We start from the raw sequence: 18139 nt of genomic DNA, 5'->3' as shown, positions 1-18139 counted from the left end.
CAGGGGCTGATGGGATCCCAGACATATGAAGGTGGCCTTCTGGCCAGTCACAGAGAAGACTGCAAGTACTTGGATGGGGACAAGGACAGAAGCCAAGGTCGGAAATGACGTTCCCCTCTGTACACCCTGAGGAAGGAGGAGAGAGGGGAATGGCAGCTTGTCTGCCAAAAGATGGTTTCAGTGGGAGAAGGAAAAAGCCACGGTGTGTCAATATATCATAAACAAACCTTTTCCACAAAAAGTTGACAGTCAGATGGGAGCCGGCCACCCCACCAGGGTCCTTGGCTCAAGCTCACACCTCCAGGCTGGCCCAGAGATGTGACCCTGATTACTTCCTTGCCTGTAGGACTCAGGCCAGCGAAATGCTGCCTTCCAGAAATAAATCCACACCCCCAGCTCTCTACCTTAGGCATGCCCCTAAAGAGGTCCAGCCTGAAGGTCAAATAGGCCAAAGTCTGAATGCCAGTCCACCTCACCAGGGCATTAAACAAAGTATCAACTCTTTCCAAGCCTCAGTTTTCTCATCTGTAAAATGGGCATGGTGTGAGATGCCAGGAAATCCTGGCGCATAGATTTTCATCAAGCCCCCTTCTGCCCCCTGTTCTCTACATGCAATGAACACGGGGGACCTCTATATACCAGGCAGCACCCCCGAGATCTTCAATTGGGAAGCAACAGATGACACAGTCCCATGCCAAGGTCTTCCCTGGGCCAAGAGGTGGGAAACACTGATGATGGGTAGGCTGCTCTGGATCTACACTGGGTGGGTTTTGTATTTGCTTTTGAGCGTATAAGTGAGTCTGTCCCATGCTCGGATGAAACCTCCTGCAGTCTCCAGCCCACTCGAGGGATAACCTTGGCAATCAAATACATGAGGCTTCCTCAGTGCTCATCCAATTAATTTATTGCATTTGTTTCTCCAGTTTGCTACTTAATAAGGCCATATCAGCAGTGCAATCTGAGAATCTGAGTTAAACTGCTTCGGGCATCAGTCAGTTCCCTTTAAGGAGTCCTGAATGCGTCCAGTCTGCTGTCCTAGGCAGCTGAATCTGTCCTTTGGCTTTTGTCTGGTTCAGGGAGAGGTATTTCTTTGTTTTTGCAAAGGTGTGGGGTTTAGGGGAAAGTGTCCTGAAGGCAGTTCCGAGAAGTAATGGCAAACCCAAAATGATCTCATTTTTCCATCCCTGACTTGAAGGTCTTGCTACACAAAGAATTTGGCCAGCTCTCACCCATCCCTGGGAAAATGGAAAAAGCCTGGATGAAAATTACAGATAAAGTGCCTAATGGATCAATAGTTTCAACCTTTTCACCCTCTAAGCATTTTAACAACCTCAAGTGAGCTGGCCAAATTGACAGGCATCATTTTGGCTGTTTCTCTCTCCTACCTCCAAGATGCAAAGGGGGTCAAAGGCCAAGAGGTCAGGGGCTGAGAAGACATGGAATGCATGGGACATACGTATCCTAAAAACTTGTCCACTGTTTCCTCTGAAATTCCACTTGCGCTGGGAATGCAGTACCATTACTTACTGAAATCACAGCATCAAGCTCTGTGCTTGCAACATCACGGATGTTCAGTCAATACTGTAGGACAAGAAGCACACGTTATCCTAACAACAAAGTGATGGCTGAACCGGGCAAAATCCAAATTCAGTCTACCTCCCAGGCAAAATGGGACGAGGAATGACCCTCTGTCTCCATGTGGCCCATTACCCACTAGAATCTCAGAGCATAAACGTTCCCAGTGTCAAGCGACAACAAGTTCTAAACAATTTGGTTAAATAGGACGTATAAGGGATGTTCCCCACAGAAACACTCAAGCCAAGACCCAAAAAAATGACTTCTTCCCAAACCCGGACAAAGCAGATTTGCACCTGAAAACCCCCAGATGTTGAGCTACAGAGAAGAGGCCCTCAACCTCCAAACAGGCCCCATTCGGGCAGTTCCCTGCTGCTGGTTTTATGGCATCTTCACTTCTCCTTCTTCTCCCACAGGCCCGAACTGAGAAAGCCGTAAAAGCCTGGACAAACACAGCCGTTTGCCAAGAGAAAAGCCAACATGGGGCCCATTTGTGCTTTACGAGGGCTTTGCTTGTCTGCCTTTGTGTGTCACCATTTACAGAGCAGCCGCCTCCCTCGGAGCACCTGGCCACGGGTGAAAGCCTGGGCTGGGTTTTCAGTATCTTCCTCAAGGAAAACGAAGGCCTGCAGGGGCTGACCAAGGCCCTTCCGCAGGCTGGACAGCAGCCCTTCCTGCAGGGCTGCCATATTGAATGCAGCTGTTCAAGCAGCTCTCCAAGGGCAGCCTTTTTGTCTTTGGCTCCTCATGGCCCAGCAAAAGGCCTTCCACGCAGCAGGTCCTCAAGAAACACTGAGGAACTGAACTCTGTCCAACAGGAACCCCAAAGGCAAAGCAAAACAGTAAGGGGAAGACAACCAACCCACCAAACAAAAAAACCCTGAGATCATGATCCAGCCCTGAACCTACCACCCACACTCTTGATCTTGTGATAAGTCGGGGAAAATATCATGACGCGTCTCCGACGCACAAAAGATTTCCATGGAATTCAAGACGTCCCTTTAGCCGGTCTAATTTTAGGCAGAACTTAGGAGAGAGGACACCGGTGGCAAAGAGCAGTGGGGGCAGTGGAGGAAAACCGAACAAGGCCACTATTCTGCGGGGCACAGGTGCTGGTAACAGGACACCCCCGTCTAAAGTGAGACGTGGGGTGGGGAATTTGAGGCGTGGTTGGGTGGTTTTTTTTTTTTTTCCCCCACCCCCAGTCGTGCTATATAATAACCCCGAACACACTCTCTCCAACCTAGTACAAAGTTCTCCCTCCATCAGGCCCCGCACAGCTCCTGACATGCTGATTCTTGAGCAACAAGGCAGAGGAAAACATTTGATTTTTGCATCCGACTCTCCTTTCTTTTTTTAAACTGAGTTAATTATTAAAAGACGGCAGACCTCTACAGGGTAAGCTGCCCTCAGGTTGGACCAGGGTCTCCTGGTCTTAAAAGCTTCGCTAAACATCACAAATTCTATATGCTGGTTCCATGACTTAACTAAAAAAAATCAAAAGATACGAGTATCGAATCAGGATGGTGCACATCTGAAACTAATATATGTCACCTACAGCTCAATTAAAAAGAAAAAAAAAAAAAAGGAATGGCACAGATCTGCTGTTTGCAGCATTAGGCTGTCTTTCCGGGGGCTTGGAGAGAAATTCCAGAAAGATTCCAGGATCTCCTTAATGCCATCAAGTGTTCAAACATCAGCAGTTATCTGGGCTTCCACACACAGTCACTTCCAAGCTACTGTCCCCCTAGACAAACCTCGCCTGTAGCCCCATGAATCTCGTCTCCCCTTCTTTTTGGGGACTAGCTCACACCAGACAACTTGATTTATGTGGACGGCGGAAAGGCAGCCAGTAAGCGATTTTGCACACCACCGTTCATTAGTGACCACCACAGCAGGGTGGAAAAAGAAACACAACGTTTCCTCTCGTCAGGGAATCAATAAGTTATTTAACAGCTGCTGCTGGATCCCAGTGGAAGAAAAGTGAGGGTTTCCTCACTGCACCCATTCCCCCTGAAAAGGATAAAAGACACACCCCGAAAGCCCAGGACCGAGCCAGATGAAGGGTCATCAGAAAAAAGCAGAAAGAATCCTCGGCAGCTTTTCTGCGTCTGGAGGTTCTTTGGTTTGGAAAGATGGATGGTGCAAGGTCTCTCAATTACTCCTTTTTTTGTTGTTTCTTTCTTTCTTTCTTTCTTTTCTTTAAAGAGGAAACTGACTCCCTTCCTGCATGGCTGTACATTTTGGAGAATCAAATGCCACTTAAAAAAAAAATTTTCCTTACCCATTCCTCACCTGCCCCTCAACCTCACTTCTGAGAAAATAACCTAAAAATGTTCTCAGGACGGCATTCCAGATGGGGTGTCAATATTTACATGTGTCCTTCAAAGCAAGCAGAAAGGGGACCAAAGGTGACCTAAACCTGTCATGAGAGTTCAAAGAAAAGAAAAGGAGAAGCAGCAGCAAGATCGCTGATTTGGGGTATTAAAAAAGTGATGTTGTGGCTGGCAACGAGGTCCAAATTTTAAAAATCCCTTTGAAAGTGCAACGGCCATCTGATCTATGAAGAAGTCTTTTGAAAACTCCAGGAAAACCTTCAACAACTGTCCTAGGCATAAACAATCTTGTAAACCAGACACCCCCCCCCCTTCCTCCTTATCTATTCCCCAAAAGTCTGAAATTCTGCAGACTCCAAGGCATCTTTTCATCCCCCCGCCCTCCCACCCCCCCAATTCACTTTTAAAATCTTTGACTGCCAAAACAAACAAACAAACAAAAAGGACTTTAAAATAAAGGCCTTTCCCACAGGATGTTGAACAAACCTGACTCAATTCAAAGGGAGGGGAACACAGGAACCACAAACTATAGATCCAGCCCTAAAAGGCCCTTAAATAAGTCTTTATGTTTAACTGGAATCTTGCAGAGGGAGAAGCAGAGCAGCCCCAGGATGGCAGGTGGAAAGCAGAAGGGCCTACCCTGAGGATGGGTTACTTTCTGAAGGGCTTTGGGTTCAAACCCATAAATGGCAAGAACTGAGCCTGGATTCTAGATTAAGGAACAAAGAGCAAGGAAAAAACTCCGGAGGTGAACACCCTGGGACTGCAGTGGGCAGATGGGTTAGGTCCCTGGGTCCTTGTTATTACAGAGAAACTGGAAACATCCATTTCTCTCCTCCCAAACACACCAGCAGCTCTCCCCACCCCTCAATCCATCTCAAATTCTTCCCCTGGTGATGAGAATACACACGTGTGCCTCAAACCAAATCTCGTTTGATCATTAAGGCCGGCCAAATTGCAGTTAACAAGAAATATCCCAGAGTCCACAGAGGGAACACCAAGCTTTGTCTCAAAAGAGCACTCCAATTATTCCATGGGGATCAGGGGTAAAGGAATGAAAGGGGCTGTCTTTGAACAGGGAATAATCCATCTAATTCCAAGGGGCTGGATTAGAGGCATTCCTGGGCAAGCAGGGTCTCGCTGAAGATAACGCGACACGAATATCAATTTCTGACAAAAGGCACAGGCTCTGCAGAAGGATTTCAAAATGGACAAGACAGGATGCAGGAACCTTGGAAAAGTTCACCCTGTGTGAGGTGGCAGTTGGTTCTAAGAGGGCAACGCAGGCCATGACAGCTGAGCATTCCTTCCCGAAGTCCACCTCAGAGGCCCAACCCTCTCCAAACCTTACACTTCAACAGACAAAAGCTCCTCCAGGCGCCCAGGCAGCGGCTGGAGAGGGGCTGTCCACACCCACTCGCTGCACAGCTTTCCAAACCTACCCACTCGTTTTGGAAGCCGAGCTTTTAATTAAACACCACCTCCCCGGATCTGTTGAGGCAAACTGGGGCTGGGCTGGAGCCAGAGAAGCTCCCTAAATACACATTAAAAAAAAAAAAAAAAAATCTCCCCACCGCCCCCAATTCCCACCTCCAGCCAGCTCTCACGGCTGGTTATATTTCCTTTGGATTAGTAACACAGGGCCCTGGTCTATCTCTATGCATAGAAAAATCCACCTCCAAGGAGCAGGTCATCCCCAGTCCCACCCTTTGCAGGAAAAAGCCAGGGTGTTGTTCCCCGCCCCCAACACACACGCGCGCCCGTGCGCGCAAGCACACACACGCGCACACACACACACACAGTGCTCACAATCCTTCCAAGCGAAAACCTGGAGTCTATGTCTCTTGGTGGGTGGGGGATACAGTTGTTTAAGGCGACCTAGTCTTGCCTTCAGGCTGGGGTCCTCATCCAGAGGAAGAGCCCCCATTCAGCTCCCCCACCGCAAGACTGCTTTGGAACTTCTGCTCCGCGCCCCGGGGAGGGCTGAGGGGAGGTATGCACACCTTCACCGGGTTTGGAAGAGCCTAATTAATACCTAATTTGCTCCGATCACCCCCAGGTGAATCTGAAAGCCAACGTGGGAGCCCTCTCAGTCTCATGGGCCGGGGAGCTCCTTCCCACCGCTGGGCAGAGCTCCCACGCTCTCCCCACTACCACGCCAGGCGCCTCCACCCCGAACCCCAGGGAATCAGGTGTCCGCCGAGGCATCCAGCCTCTGCGGGTCGCAGACACTCCGTCCAGCGACAGACAATAGAAAACTTGGAGCCGGGGCCCTTGGCCCCCAGGGAAACGAGATGGTGCCGCCCCCTGGGACAATGAGCGGGGGACAGGGCAGAGGGCATCAGATACCCCCAGAGAAGCCGCCCGCCAGGTGACCCAGCTGAGCCCGGAGCGGCGCCCCGGGTGAGCAGGTGACATCCGGGCCGGAGCGCTCCCGCAGGTGGCCGGCGGCCACCGCGCAGGCAAGGACCCGGCGGCTGGCCCGGGGCGGAGGCGAAGCCTGGTAGCGAGGTCACTGTACGGCGGCCGCCGCCGCCGCAGCCGCGCCCCCGGCGTCCTACCTTCATGTCGCTGATGATAGTCTGGAAGAGGCCTCCGAGCGCGCTGCATTCCTTCTCAATCACAGCCTCCATTTTCCCAGCGCCAGCAGGGACAGGACACACACTCGGGGCCGCCTGGACTGTGTGCAGAGCTGGGGATCGCTCACCCCGGGAGTAATTTCACCCTCCGAGCGACCCACCTCCAACTCGCAGCCTCTTGTGCAAAGAGGACGAAATGCCCGAGATCGACTGTTCTCTGCCCAAAATAATAAAATAATTTAAAAAGCCAAACCGCTCTGTAGGGCGCCTATATGCAGTGCTCTGCTCCTGGCCTTAAAAATGCCCGGACAAGACTGACAATCAGGCCACCACTGGTGCCCACGGCAGAAACAGCAAAGCCCATCTTGAAGCAGAGAAAACCGCCCGCTGACCCAGGGCCAGCGCCATTTAAAAATGCAAGATTTTCTAATTTAACAAACGTTCTTGAAATTAAAAAAAAAAAAAATCGCCCAGCTGCAAGAACGGATCTGCTCGAGACGCCGGGATCTGTTGCTCGCAGCCGCGGCCGCCGCCTCCTTTTCAGTCCTGCGCGCCGGGCCCGGGCGCTCGCTCCAGCTGGGCTCCCGGGGACGTTCGCAGGGGCGCACGCGCGCTCGGGGCCGTGCGTCCGGCGCGGGGAGGGCGCGCTCTCGGGGCCGTGCGTCCGCCGCACGCGGGCGGGGCTGGGAGCGCGTGCCCGGGAGGCGCGTGGGGCGCCGGCCTCAGAGAGGAGCCGGCTGGCGGGCGAGCGTGCTAGCGGTGCGAGAAGGATTCCGCCCCTGTGGAGCCTCCTGCGCCGAGCAGCCCCCTTTCTCCTAGGCGGCTGGTTGTGGAGCCGAGAGGGCGTGTCGGCACGCGGTTAGGCGCCCACCCGACAATGGCTGCAAGCGCCCGGCACGGAGGGTGCAGCCGCCGACCTCGGGGACATGCACGCTGGCACGCTTAGCGCAGTACCTCGCATCTAGGGAGCGCTCGATAGGGCGGGAAAACTGCCGTTGCTGCTGCCGCCGCTGCTACTGCAGGCTTCCGAGAAGAGGCCCGTTCGTTCTGTGTTATCAGAACTGCTACGCCAAGTCTTGATTGCAAACAGCCGAATATGTAATTAAGGAGAGTTCAGAGGCGTATCCTGCAGCGGGATGCCCAGTTCAATCAAGTTGCCGGACGCTGGGAAAGTGGATTGATTTGCCATTGCAAAATAAATAGCAGAACTTCCATGTGCTGTTTTCATTACTTTATGGAGATTGCTGACTGCTCGTGCCTTGGACCGTTGTTTTCCAGGCGCACTGAAGACATCGGGTGTTGGCGTCACTGAAATGAGCCTGGTGGAGAGGTTTAACCTGGAAAAAGCACAAGTGGGCCCAGGTTGATTTGGGGGTTGGTGGTTCATTTACCCAATTCCACCGCCTAACTGCACAGAGATCCCTCATTTAGATCAATATCAACTAGGCAAGGAGGAGGGGAATCAAATAAAAAGCTTTGGAAAGACCTTCAAGCGTAAGCCCCCGAGTCTGGGCTGTTCCCTTGACCCTTGAGCTTTGAGCTGGGTTTGAAGCACAAAGCAGGACAAAAAGAAAATAGGTGTGTGGGAAGGAAGGTAATGAGGAACCACGTGCAAAATGCTGGAGAGACTTATATCAGACTCAGAAATAGGAAAAAGCTGGCTTTGAAAACGGCTTGAGCCAAAGAAATGCATGGAGCTGCAGATCAGCTGCAGAAAATCATTTTCCCCTGGGCCACTCTGCCCCACTCTTAACCACAACCCCCCTCTCCACCCCTCTTCCCCAAATCATGAGTGGTGTTACTTCTGGAATTCTGATCTCTTGGGCAACCTGCTGGCTTCTGTCTCCAAGGTCATTTGGATGCATAAGGTTTCATCTTCACTTTGTCAATAACAGTGCTTGACAGATAGTTGACTCTTAATCATATCATTATTATGATTTTAATGCTAACGGTATTATACTAATCAGGATCGCTGCTTGTACAGCCAGATTTCCTGGGTTCAAACCCCAGTTTAATACCCACTATTGGGGAGTTCCCGTCATGGCTCAGCGGTTAACAAACCCTACTAGTATCCATGAGTATGCGGGTTTGATTCCTGGCCTTGCTCAGTAGGTTAAAGATCCAGCATTGCTGTGAGCTGTGGTGTAGGTTGAAGATTCAGCTCAGATCCTGAGTTGCTGTGCCTGTGGCGTAGGGCAGCAGCTGTAGCTCCTATTCAACCCCTAGCCTGGGAACCTTCATATGCCATGGGTGTAGACCTAAAAAGACAAAATAAAAATATAAAATTTAAAAATAAATAAATCTATTGGTATGGTCTTTGGCCATAGTAGGTGGGCCTCAGTTTCTTCATCTATAAATGGGGATAAAGATAGCATATACCTCATCGGGCTGTTCTGAGTTTTACCTGCACTAACATATAACACTTCTACTAGTACCTGGCCTACAGTAAACAAGCACCCAATCTCATCCACACAAGTGGACCCATCGCAGCACTATTCACAACAGCCAAGATGTGGGCATATAAATGTCTATGTTCTTTTAGATAAAGAAAATGTGTTCTATGCATACAAATGAAATGTTACTCAGCCTTGAAAAAAGAAACAATCCTGCAGTATGCAACAACATGAATGAACCTTAAGGACATTATGCTAAGTGAAATGAGCCAGCCACAGGACACATACTGCATTCCACATACCTGAAGTATTTAAAATGGTCAAGCTCAAAGAGTCAGAGAGTAGAATGGTGGCCACCAGGGGTTGGGGGTTGGGGGAGGTGGGGAGCAAGGAGTTTCTAAGCAATGGTTGTGAAGTTTCAATAACACAGGACAAGCAAGTTCTAGAGATCTGCTGTACAACATTGTGCTTGTAATTAACAATACCATATTGTATAGTTTAAAATTTGTCCAAAGGGTAGACCAAATCTTAAATGTTCTTACCACAATGAAAGTTTAAAAAGAGGAGTTCCCATTGTGGCTCAGTGGGTTAAGAACCTGACATAGGCATTCCCAACGTGACTCAGTGGTTAACGAACCCGACTAGTATCCATGAGGACACAGATTTGATCCCTGGCCTTGCTCAGTGGGTTAAAGATCCGGCACTGCCATGGGCTGTGGTATAGGTCGCAGATGTGGCTGGGATCCCACATTGCTTTGGCTGTGATGTAGGCCGGCAGCTACAGCTCTGTTTGGACCCCTAGCCTGGGAACCTCCATGAGCCGCAGGATCAGCCCTAAAAAGACAAAACAAAACAAGAACCTGACATAGGGTCCATAAGGATGTGGGGTTCGATCCCTGGCCTTGCTCAGTGGGTTAAGGATCCAGCATTGCCTCAAGCTGTAGTGTAGGCTGGCAGCAGCAGCTCCGATTGACCCCTAGCCTGGGAACTTCTATAAGCCACATGTACCCCTAAAAAAAAATAATAAATGAAATTAAAAAATAAAAAAGAAGTAGGGACCAGGTCAAAGTTCATTCTAGCCCTGGTCCCAAAGTTCATGCTGCAAGCTCATAATGTTGGCATGCTGTTCCACTGACGTTGCTGAGGGCCTACTGTATACAATCTAGGAATTTTACATGTATTATGTCTAATCCTTACCACAGCCTTGAGAAGGAGGTTGTCAGCCTAGCCCTCATTTTACTGTTGAAAAGTGGCAGGCAGAACTCCAACTCTGGTTTTCGGACTCCCATGCTTGAGGTATCCCTTCTACCCAGCCTCCAACCCTCCTGGAATGGGGTCCCACGCCTGAGCCCGAGGACCCTGCGTCCTGTCTTCCTGCCACACACCTGCATCTAGATGCCTGAACCCTCCACTCTAGCAATGTTTGCCAAAGCATGCCTCTCTGACCTCCTTACTCTCTGGGTCTGGACTGGCCTCTGGCCTAAGAAGCAGGCCCTTCTCTTCCAAGGGTAAGTCAAGCATTGGAAACCACCTGGAGAGGGTGTCTGGGAGCGTTGGGAATGTTCCACGAGGCAGGAAAGGCCCAGAGGTGGGATGATGACACTTGGCCTTTGATGAGGTGAGTCTGGCGAATGGAAGGGTTTTGAGCAGGAAAATGACAAGGTCAGATTTATGCCGCCCCTCCATGACATTCTCGCCCCAAGTTTGAGCATCCCTCTAACTTTTTCCTCCCTTCGAAATACCCAGCACTCACTGGGCAAACCTCAAGATTCAATTAACATGCCATTCTTCCCAGGACTATTTGCTTTTTGTTTTTTAATAGCTCTTAGGAGGAGGAACCCCAAGTAATGAATCTCTGCTAGAGGAATTTCAACTCCTGTGATCTTGGGAAGGAGAGTTTGGGAGGCAATGAAGCTTCCAGGGCAGTGTCCATCACCCTCCTTGGGGACAGTGAGCCAGGATGCCCACCACCACCACCTGGCTCTGTGACCTCGGGGAGGCTATTTGGTCTCTGGAGCCAGCCTCGCAGGGGTTCCTAAACCATGGGCTGTTCCCAGGACTGAAATGGACATCAAATGCCTTCCACGCAGTAAAGCTGCTCACCTGAGTTCTCTTCCCTCCCAGAAAAGATTCTCAGCCCAACTGCATGGGAGGACCCTGCCTGCTTCTCCAACCTGGCAATTGACATGCCCTGGGGGAGTTTTAAAACACCCACGCCTGGGCTCCTCTCCCACAGAGCCTGATTTAATTGGTCTGTGGCCTGGGCATCAAGACTTTTTAAAGACTCCCAGATGAGTCTAATTGCAGCAAGTTTAAGATCTCAGGAAATTGAAAAGATGATAACCACGACCAAGCCCTACTTCTTAAACCACTAAAGTAGCATCTCTGGGGACTGGGGTCCAGGATTTTTTTTAATGTATCATACATATTTCATTCCATCTTCGTATAAGGATTTATAGGCGTGTGTGTGAGAGCGTTTGGTCACTATTTGCTTTCCCCAACTGGGATCACATCACACCCACATTTCTGGATCTTGTTATTAACACTTTGATTAATATCTCTTGCTATCAACAATTCCTGGAGAAATCCCTCCAGGTCAACTAATATTGCCCCAATACGTTCTTTACTTACTTTAACATTTTTTTTTTAATTGTGATGAAATTTCAGATGCACAGACACACTGCAGATGAGTGCAGAGATTTTTCATTACCCTTCATTAGAGCCCCCAAATATTAACCCCTTATGATGGTGTTTGCTCCATGCCTGGCTGTGGTTTAGCTGTTTTTCTTGTTTGTTTTTCTTCTTCTTCTTCTTCTTCTTCTTTTTTTTTTTTCTGGCTGCAACCTTGGCTAAAAGAAGATCCCTGGCCAGGAATCAAACCCCCACCACAGCTGTAACCAGAGCCACAGCGACAACACTGAATCCTTAACCCGCTGAGCCACAAGGGAACTCCCCAGGTGTGGTTTAAAGGCTTCTCAGCTGATTGTAGTGTACAACCAGATTGCTGTGACATTTCAGGTAATATTGATGAAACTCTTGACCTTCCTGAGGGGTTTTTGTATTAGAGGCAGCTGAGCGAGGTGGTTGAACAGGTAAGCTCAGAGTTAGGCTGCTTGGGTTTGAATCCTGACGCATGCTCGTCCCAGCTTTCTGGACTTCCGTTTCTTCATCTGTAAACTAGATCCTGGAAATACAAATCTTAAGGCTGAGTGAAGCCTGAAGCGGATTATTTAGTCTAGCACTTGGCACAAAGTAAGTACTCAATAAACGTTAGCTATTAATAAGTATTGATCATGAAGTTGGTTCATTTACCTGATAAAATTGGTTTAAGCTCATTCTCCTGACCTCTAAGCAGAATTCCTTGTGAGCCTATAGAGCCATTAAACCCCAGTTGGGGAAGTGTCAGTGCATAAAAAAGTGGCTCAAATTTAGAGACAGAGCTGTTTGGAAAATGAAACTAGTAAGAAGCAACACCTCATATCTGTCTCGATGACTCACCCTGAGATGTTTTGGATGTGTTTGTCCATGGTGGCTTGGGAGACACTCGGGTATAACCTCAGTGGGCAGAATGTGTCACTGGGGGCAGGAAACTAATGAAGTTATCACGTCAGGAGCTGGCTGGTTGCCAGGCCAAAGAAAACCTGGAATAGCTGGGTGGCAAGCCCATGCCCATGGGTCAGGCAGCATGCCTGTGTGAAGCGGGCCAGGTGGACATTCACAGGGGCAGAGAGATTGCAGAGCTCTGAAGAGCAAGTTCTCCCTCCAAGGGCCAGCTGCTCCCCAGTCTGAGGCCGAATGGGAATGTGGGCCCTTCACTGCCCCAAGTTCAAATCCTTCTAGAGGGGTGGAAACCTTGGATCTTGATGCAAAGTTTTTCCAAATAAAAAAAAAATTTTTTTTTGCTTGCAGTAACACCAAATCCTTAACCCACTGAGCAGAGCCAGGGATTGAACCTGTGTCTTCATAGATACTAGCTGGGTTTGTTACTATGGAGCCACAACAAACTCCCCAAATCGAAATGCTTTTTTTTTTTTTTTTGTCTTTTTTAGGGCCACACCCTTGGCATATGGAAGTTCCCAGGCTAGGGGTCCAATCAGAGTCACAGCTGCCGGCCTACACCACAGCCACAGCAAAACCAGATGCGAGCCACATCTGCAACCTCCACCACAGCTCACAGCAACACCGGATCCTCAACCCACTGAGTGAGGCCAGGGATGGAACCCGCAACCTCGTGGTTCCTAGCTGGATTCGTTTCCACTGCGCCACAATGGGAACTCCTCAAAATACTTTAAAGTGTCCCAGTTTTTAGAAACTTCTCTGCTAGTCACTTATGATGGAGCATGATGGAGGATAATATGAGAAAAAGAATGTATATGTGTGTGTATGACTGGGTCACTTTGCTGTACAGGAGAAAATTGAAAGAACATGGTAAGCCAACTATAATGGAAAAAATTAAAATCATTAAAAAAAAAAAAAAGAAACTCCTCTGGAGACGAGTTTGCAACTTCAGATCATGAGAATCAAGTATATACTTTGGGCCAAGCCACACTTATCCCGCCGGGAGCCTGCAACGGCTTTGTCCTTATATTCTCCCAAACTGCCTGTGACAAGGTGACCTGGCTTCCGAGTTACCTTGATATTGAGAATAGGGCCCCCCAGGGGCAAATAGCCATATCACCAAGTATAAAACAAGATTTTCCAGGGTCTGGGAGTTCCTTTTGTGGCTCAGTGGTTAACGAACCCAACTAGTATGCATGAGGATGTGGGTTCAATCCCTGGTTAAGGATCCGGCATTGCCATGAGCTGTGGTGTAGGTCACAGGCACGGCTCAGATCTGGCGTTGCTGTGGCTATGGTGTTGCCCTGTGGCTGGACCCCTAGCCTGGGAACCTCCATAAGCCTTGGGTGTGGCCCTAAAAAGACAAAAAGATCATCCAGGGCCTGATCTCTTCCTCTTCTGAAGCTCAACTTTTTCTGTTCAACACAAGTATGATGAGAAAAAGGAACATTTTGCATGTAAGATATGAGTGCTCATTAGAGTAGCAATAAAAGAAGGTGAAAAGCATATCATTTGAGAAAAGCCCACCTTTAACATACACTGTGAGGCCACCGAAAAACATTTAGTTATTTCTAATTGATCAGAGGCATCTGATTGGACTTAGAAATGGAAAATATAACACAGCCCACAAACCCCAACATTTTGTGATATACACAGTATGAAACAGGGACTTCCAGCTTTCATAAAGAGGCAGATTCTATAACCTGCAATCCCTCCTGCTACAGCCATGAAGACGCACTAGGTAAAATGTAATCGGAATCCTTTTAAACACATGGCTGAGCTAACAAGGAAGAAGGGGAATCCTAGGGGCCAGAAACAAAGAGGAAGCTGACATTCGGCAGAGAAAATGTGAAAGCTGATGCCTCCACTGCCCTGGAAGGAGTCCTTGGTTTCAGTAATCCTGGGGTCGGGACCAGAAAAAGAAGGGGGACCAGGAAAAGACGCCCTGAGCCCAAGTAAGGAGATATACAGGCTCTCGGAGCCCCTGCAGAGTCAGCCCCTCCCTCCATCATGATCACACAGCTTCACCGACAGGTGGACCAGGAAGCAATCTGCCCACCAGGACTGGTAGTTGCTGGAAAGCTGGAGAGCCTTGGTCCCGGCTCTGGGAAGCGGGTTAAGAGCTTGCCCAAGAATTTGTAACCAGAGGCCTACATCACAGCTGTGTTTGGAGTCTCAATTTGCTTTGCTTTGAATAGACCCTAAATGCCCAAGATGAGAATTAACATGAAAACTTGTTACCGGCCTAGGTTACCCCACAGAAGCAAAAGAGAAATGACTCTGAGGGGACCCACTTTCAATCAAGTTCTCATAGGATTCCCACAAATAAAGGTCCTGCAATGAGTTCACAGTTCAAAAGGATCATTTCTGCAAAGAAATAGTCTATCCATCATGATCAGGAGTCAGCAGACACAACTAATATCAAGATTTAACTCACAGGAGTTAAAGATAATCCAACAGTCTGATGGAGATAAGCATATTTAAAAATAGAGGGAGTTCCTGTCGTGGCGCAGCGGAAATGAATCCGACTAGGAACCGTGAGGTTGTGGGTTCGGTCCCTGGCCTTGCTCAGTGGGTTAAGGATCTGGCATTGCCGTGAGCTGTGGTGTAGGTTGCAGATGCAGCTCGGATCTGGCATGGCTGTGGCTCTGGTGTAGGCCGGCAGCTGCAGCTCCAATTCCACCCCTAGACTGGGAACCTCCGTATGCCACCGGTGCAGCCCTAAAAGGACAAAAGACTAAATAAATAAATAAACAAATACAAATAAAAATAGAGGGAAAGAAAAACACAACACACAACGAAAAGAGGGAAAGGACTGTGGAAAAAAGCATTAAATAGACCACCTCGAAGTGAAAAACACAGGCACTGAGATTACCATGTATATTTGAACTTCGTATGGACAGGTTAGGGAGCCAAATAGACCCAGAGCAGAAAAGAGAATTTTTGATCAGAAAGATCCGAAGGATAACCAAGTAGAAAACAGAAAAAAGAGATTAGGTGACAAGAAGGACGTAAAGAGAATAAAGCTTATTGTTAGAGGAAGGGGGGAGAGGGGAGCAGATACTCCACGAGATACTGGCTGAGAATTTTCCAGAGTTGATGAAATACATACATCCCTAGATTTAGGGAACACAGCACATTCTGAACAAGATAAACCCAAGTTCCAACTGAATTCTCATACTGAAAATTATAATTTGTGCTATACGCCCATTTCCTTGAACGTGGTTAAAAAAAAAAAAAAAAGAACTCTTACAATAATAATACAAAATAAAATTGTATTTACTGGAACATCCTTGATGCTGGAGCATGGAGCAAAATCTCTTATTATTAGAACTTACTATCAGGATTAACAAACATCTGCAGCAACCAAGGAGCGTTGATACAAGGGCTCTTTGGAAGGGATCTCGCTGTGTCACTGTGCTGACTTTGCCTTGTCAGAGTTCACTCTCAGGCTGTTATCTGGCATTTTCTATCAGTTGCGTACTGGCAGGAAACAGATGGCCCGCTGCAACTGAAAATGGAGGAAGTTGAAGACAGAGACACGGGCAGGGTTTAAGGAAACCGGTGGGATCCTGCGGTTCTGGGGGCCAAGGCCAGATGCCATTGCCAATCCTGGGACTGAAAGGCAACGAGAGGGTGGAGCCTGGAACGCAGAGGCAGCTGCATGGAGAGCCCTGCGGGGGCAGGGGCCCTCAGCAGAGTGATGCAGTCAACATGCCCTGCAGGGACCAAACCCCAACAGAACCAGGCCCCCTGCTTTGCCCAAGAGAGTTCTTCACCGCCATTGTTCTTTCTTCAAAGTGTTTCTCTATTTGGACAATAAATGATTTATTTTATTTATTTTTTATTTTATTTTTATTTTATTTTTTTTAATGATTTGAACACTCGTATAAGGGAACTTGTTGGTACCATCCATAGAATCAGCTCCCTAGGTTTGGGGGTCACAGGGATTCAAGTTCAGATCCTCATGGCTTTATAGTTCTGCTGTGTCCATGAACAAATTGCTTGACCTGCCTATGCCATAACTGGCAGAATGCAAACTCGAACACCCACTTCTAAGTCTTAAGGATTAGAGATAATGTGGTTTTTGAGCCTAACCTGTAATAGGCACTCAGAAGGAGGTGGGGTGGGGGGCTCTCCTTAACATTCCCCCTTGAGATGTTCAGTAAGAGAGGCTTTGCTTGGAGTTCCCGTTGTGGCTCAGTGGTTAACGAATCCAACTAGGAACCATGAGGTTGTGGGTTTGATCCTTGGTCTTGCTCAGTGGGTTAAGGATCTGGTGTTGCCATGAGCTGTGGTGTAGGTCGCAGGTGCAGCTTGGCTCCTGTGTTGTTGTGGCTCTGGTGTAGGCCAGCAGCTACAGCTCTGATTGGACACCTAGCCTGGGAACCTCCATATGCCTCGGATGTGGCCATAGAAAAGATAAAAACAAAACAAAACAAAAACAAAAACAAAAAAAAGAGAGGCTTTGCTTGGGAAAACAGGGGTGCATTTCAACCTCTGAGCCAGGAGACATTTAATCAATTATTACAAAGCAGTTCTGCCTTGTTTACTTTTAATAATGGGTTTGTTTGCTTTTAATAAGAAGAACCAGACCCAACCCTCCTATTTGCTGAAGTTCGTGAGCAAATGGAGCTGGAAGTTAGCAGTAATCTTTGCAGCCACAAGTGGCCAGTGGCCACAGGCAACAAGTGAAAACAGGTTGTGTGCAGGGTACCATTTCATTTGCAGAGAGTAATGTTATTTACCCGTGATCCTATCCAGCAACTTCAAAGCTGGAGGCAAGCATTATCCAACCGGAAGTGCAACCCCCCCACGGCCGCCTGTCCCCAAGGCAGGAGTGACACTGGGTTGTAACCTCCCCAGCGCTTTCCATCAGGAGATAGAGGCAGAAGAAAGGTTCTCTCTGGGCCTCACTGCCCGCATTTGTAAAAGGAGAGAGTTGGGTCCTTTCCAGGGGATGTTAAATACATCCTCCATGTGAGGCCAGGGCCGAATCTGGCTCTCAGGATTCCATGTCTGCTTTACATATATGTAAATGTCCATTGGAGTTCCCGTCATGGCTCAGTGGTTAACGAATTCGACTAGAAACCATGGGGTTGCGGGTTCAATCCCTGGCCTTGCTCAGTGGGTTAAGAATCCAGGCATTGCTGTGAGCTGTGGTGTGGGTTGCAGATGCGGCTCGGATCGCATGTTGCTGTGGCTCTGGCGTAGGCCAGGGGCTACAGCTCGATTCGACCTCCATACGTGGGGGGAGCGGCCCAAGAAATGGCAAAAAGAAAAAAAAAATGTCTGTCTCAGCAGGTCTGTGTCCACTTGTTTGGGAAACAGCTAGAAAAAGAGATTAGAGAAGGGGTGGGTGCTGTGTGCTCCAGGCATTGACTCAGTGAAAGAATTAAGTCACTGCTTACCTGACACATAATGCTTCCCCTCCCCCACCTTGAGGTACCTGTAAATACCAACAACTGGAGTCCCCCCATCACGGGACAAAGCAGGGTAAGCGCTCCCCGTCACCTCACCCACCAAATGGGTCACTTCCTCCCCCAACTGTTTTTATTTCTTTAAGCCTATAGCTATTTTAACCTAAACATATTGAAATGAGAGCCCTACCCACCTCATACCTCCTCTAGAGGTCTCCTATATGTCTTTTCTAGAACAAATTCAAAGCCAATCATCAAGTGAAAACAGATTTCCACGA

The 18139-nt window shown here is 48.6% G+C and overlaps 1 protein-coding gene across 9 annotated transcripts in view; it reads right to left on the bottom strand.

Annotated features, from left to right (window-relative positions):
* The window catches only part of MTSS1 (MTSS I-BAR domain containing 1), a 171360-nt gene extending 164263 nt beyond the window's left edge, over window positions 1-7097 (bottom strand). For 2 of the 9 annotated variants that reach the window (XM_047783276.1, XM_047783280.1), the window contains exon 1: window positions 6473-7097. In XM_047783276.1, coding sequence (XP_047639232.1) covers window positions 6473-6544 — 72 coding nt within the window. In that variant the 5' untranslated portion in view covers window positions 6545-7097. The remainder of the gene's footprint in view (window positions 1-6472) is intronic. The other 7 variants (XM_047783278.1, XM_047783284.1, XM_047783281.1 and 4 more) reach the window with 6 other exon arrangements.
* Window positions 7098-18139: the final 11042 nt, after the last annotated feature.

The sequence above is a fragment of the Phacochoerus africanus genome, chromosome 6 (genome assembly GCF_016906955.1).
Source record: "Phacochoerus africanus isolate WHEZ1 chromosome 6, ROS_Pafr_v1, whole genome shotgun sequence".
Taxonomy (NCBI): domain Eukaryota; kingdom Metazoa; phylum Chordata; class Mammalia; order Artiodactyla; family Suidae; genus Phacochoerus; species Phacochoerus africanus.
The sequence above is the reverse complement of the archived record's forward strand: the minus strand, read 5'-3'. Positions and strand labels throughout refer to the sequence as shown.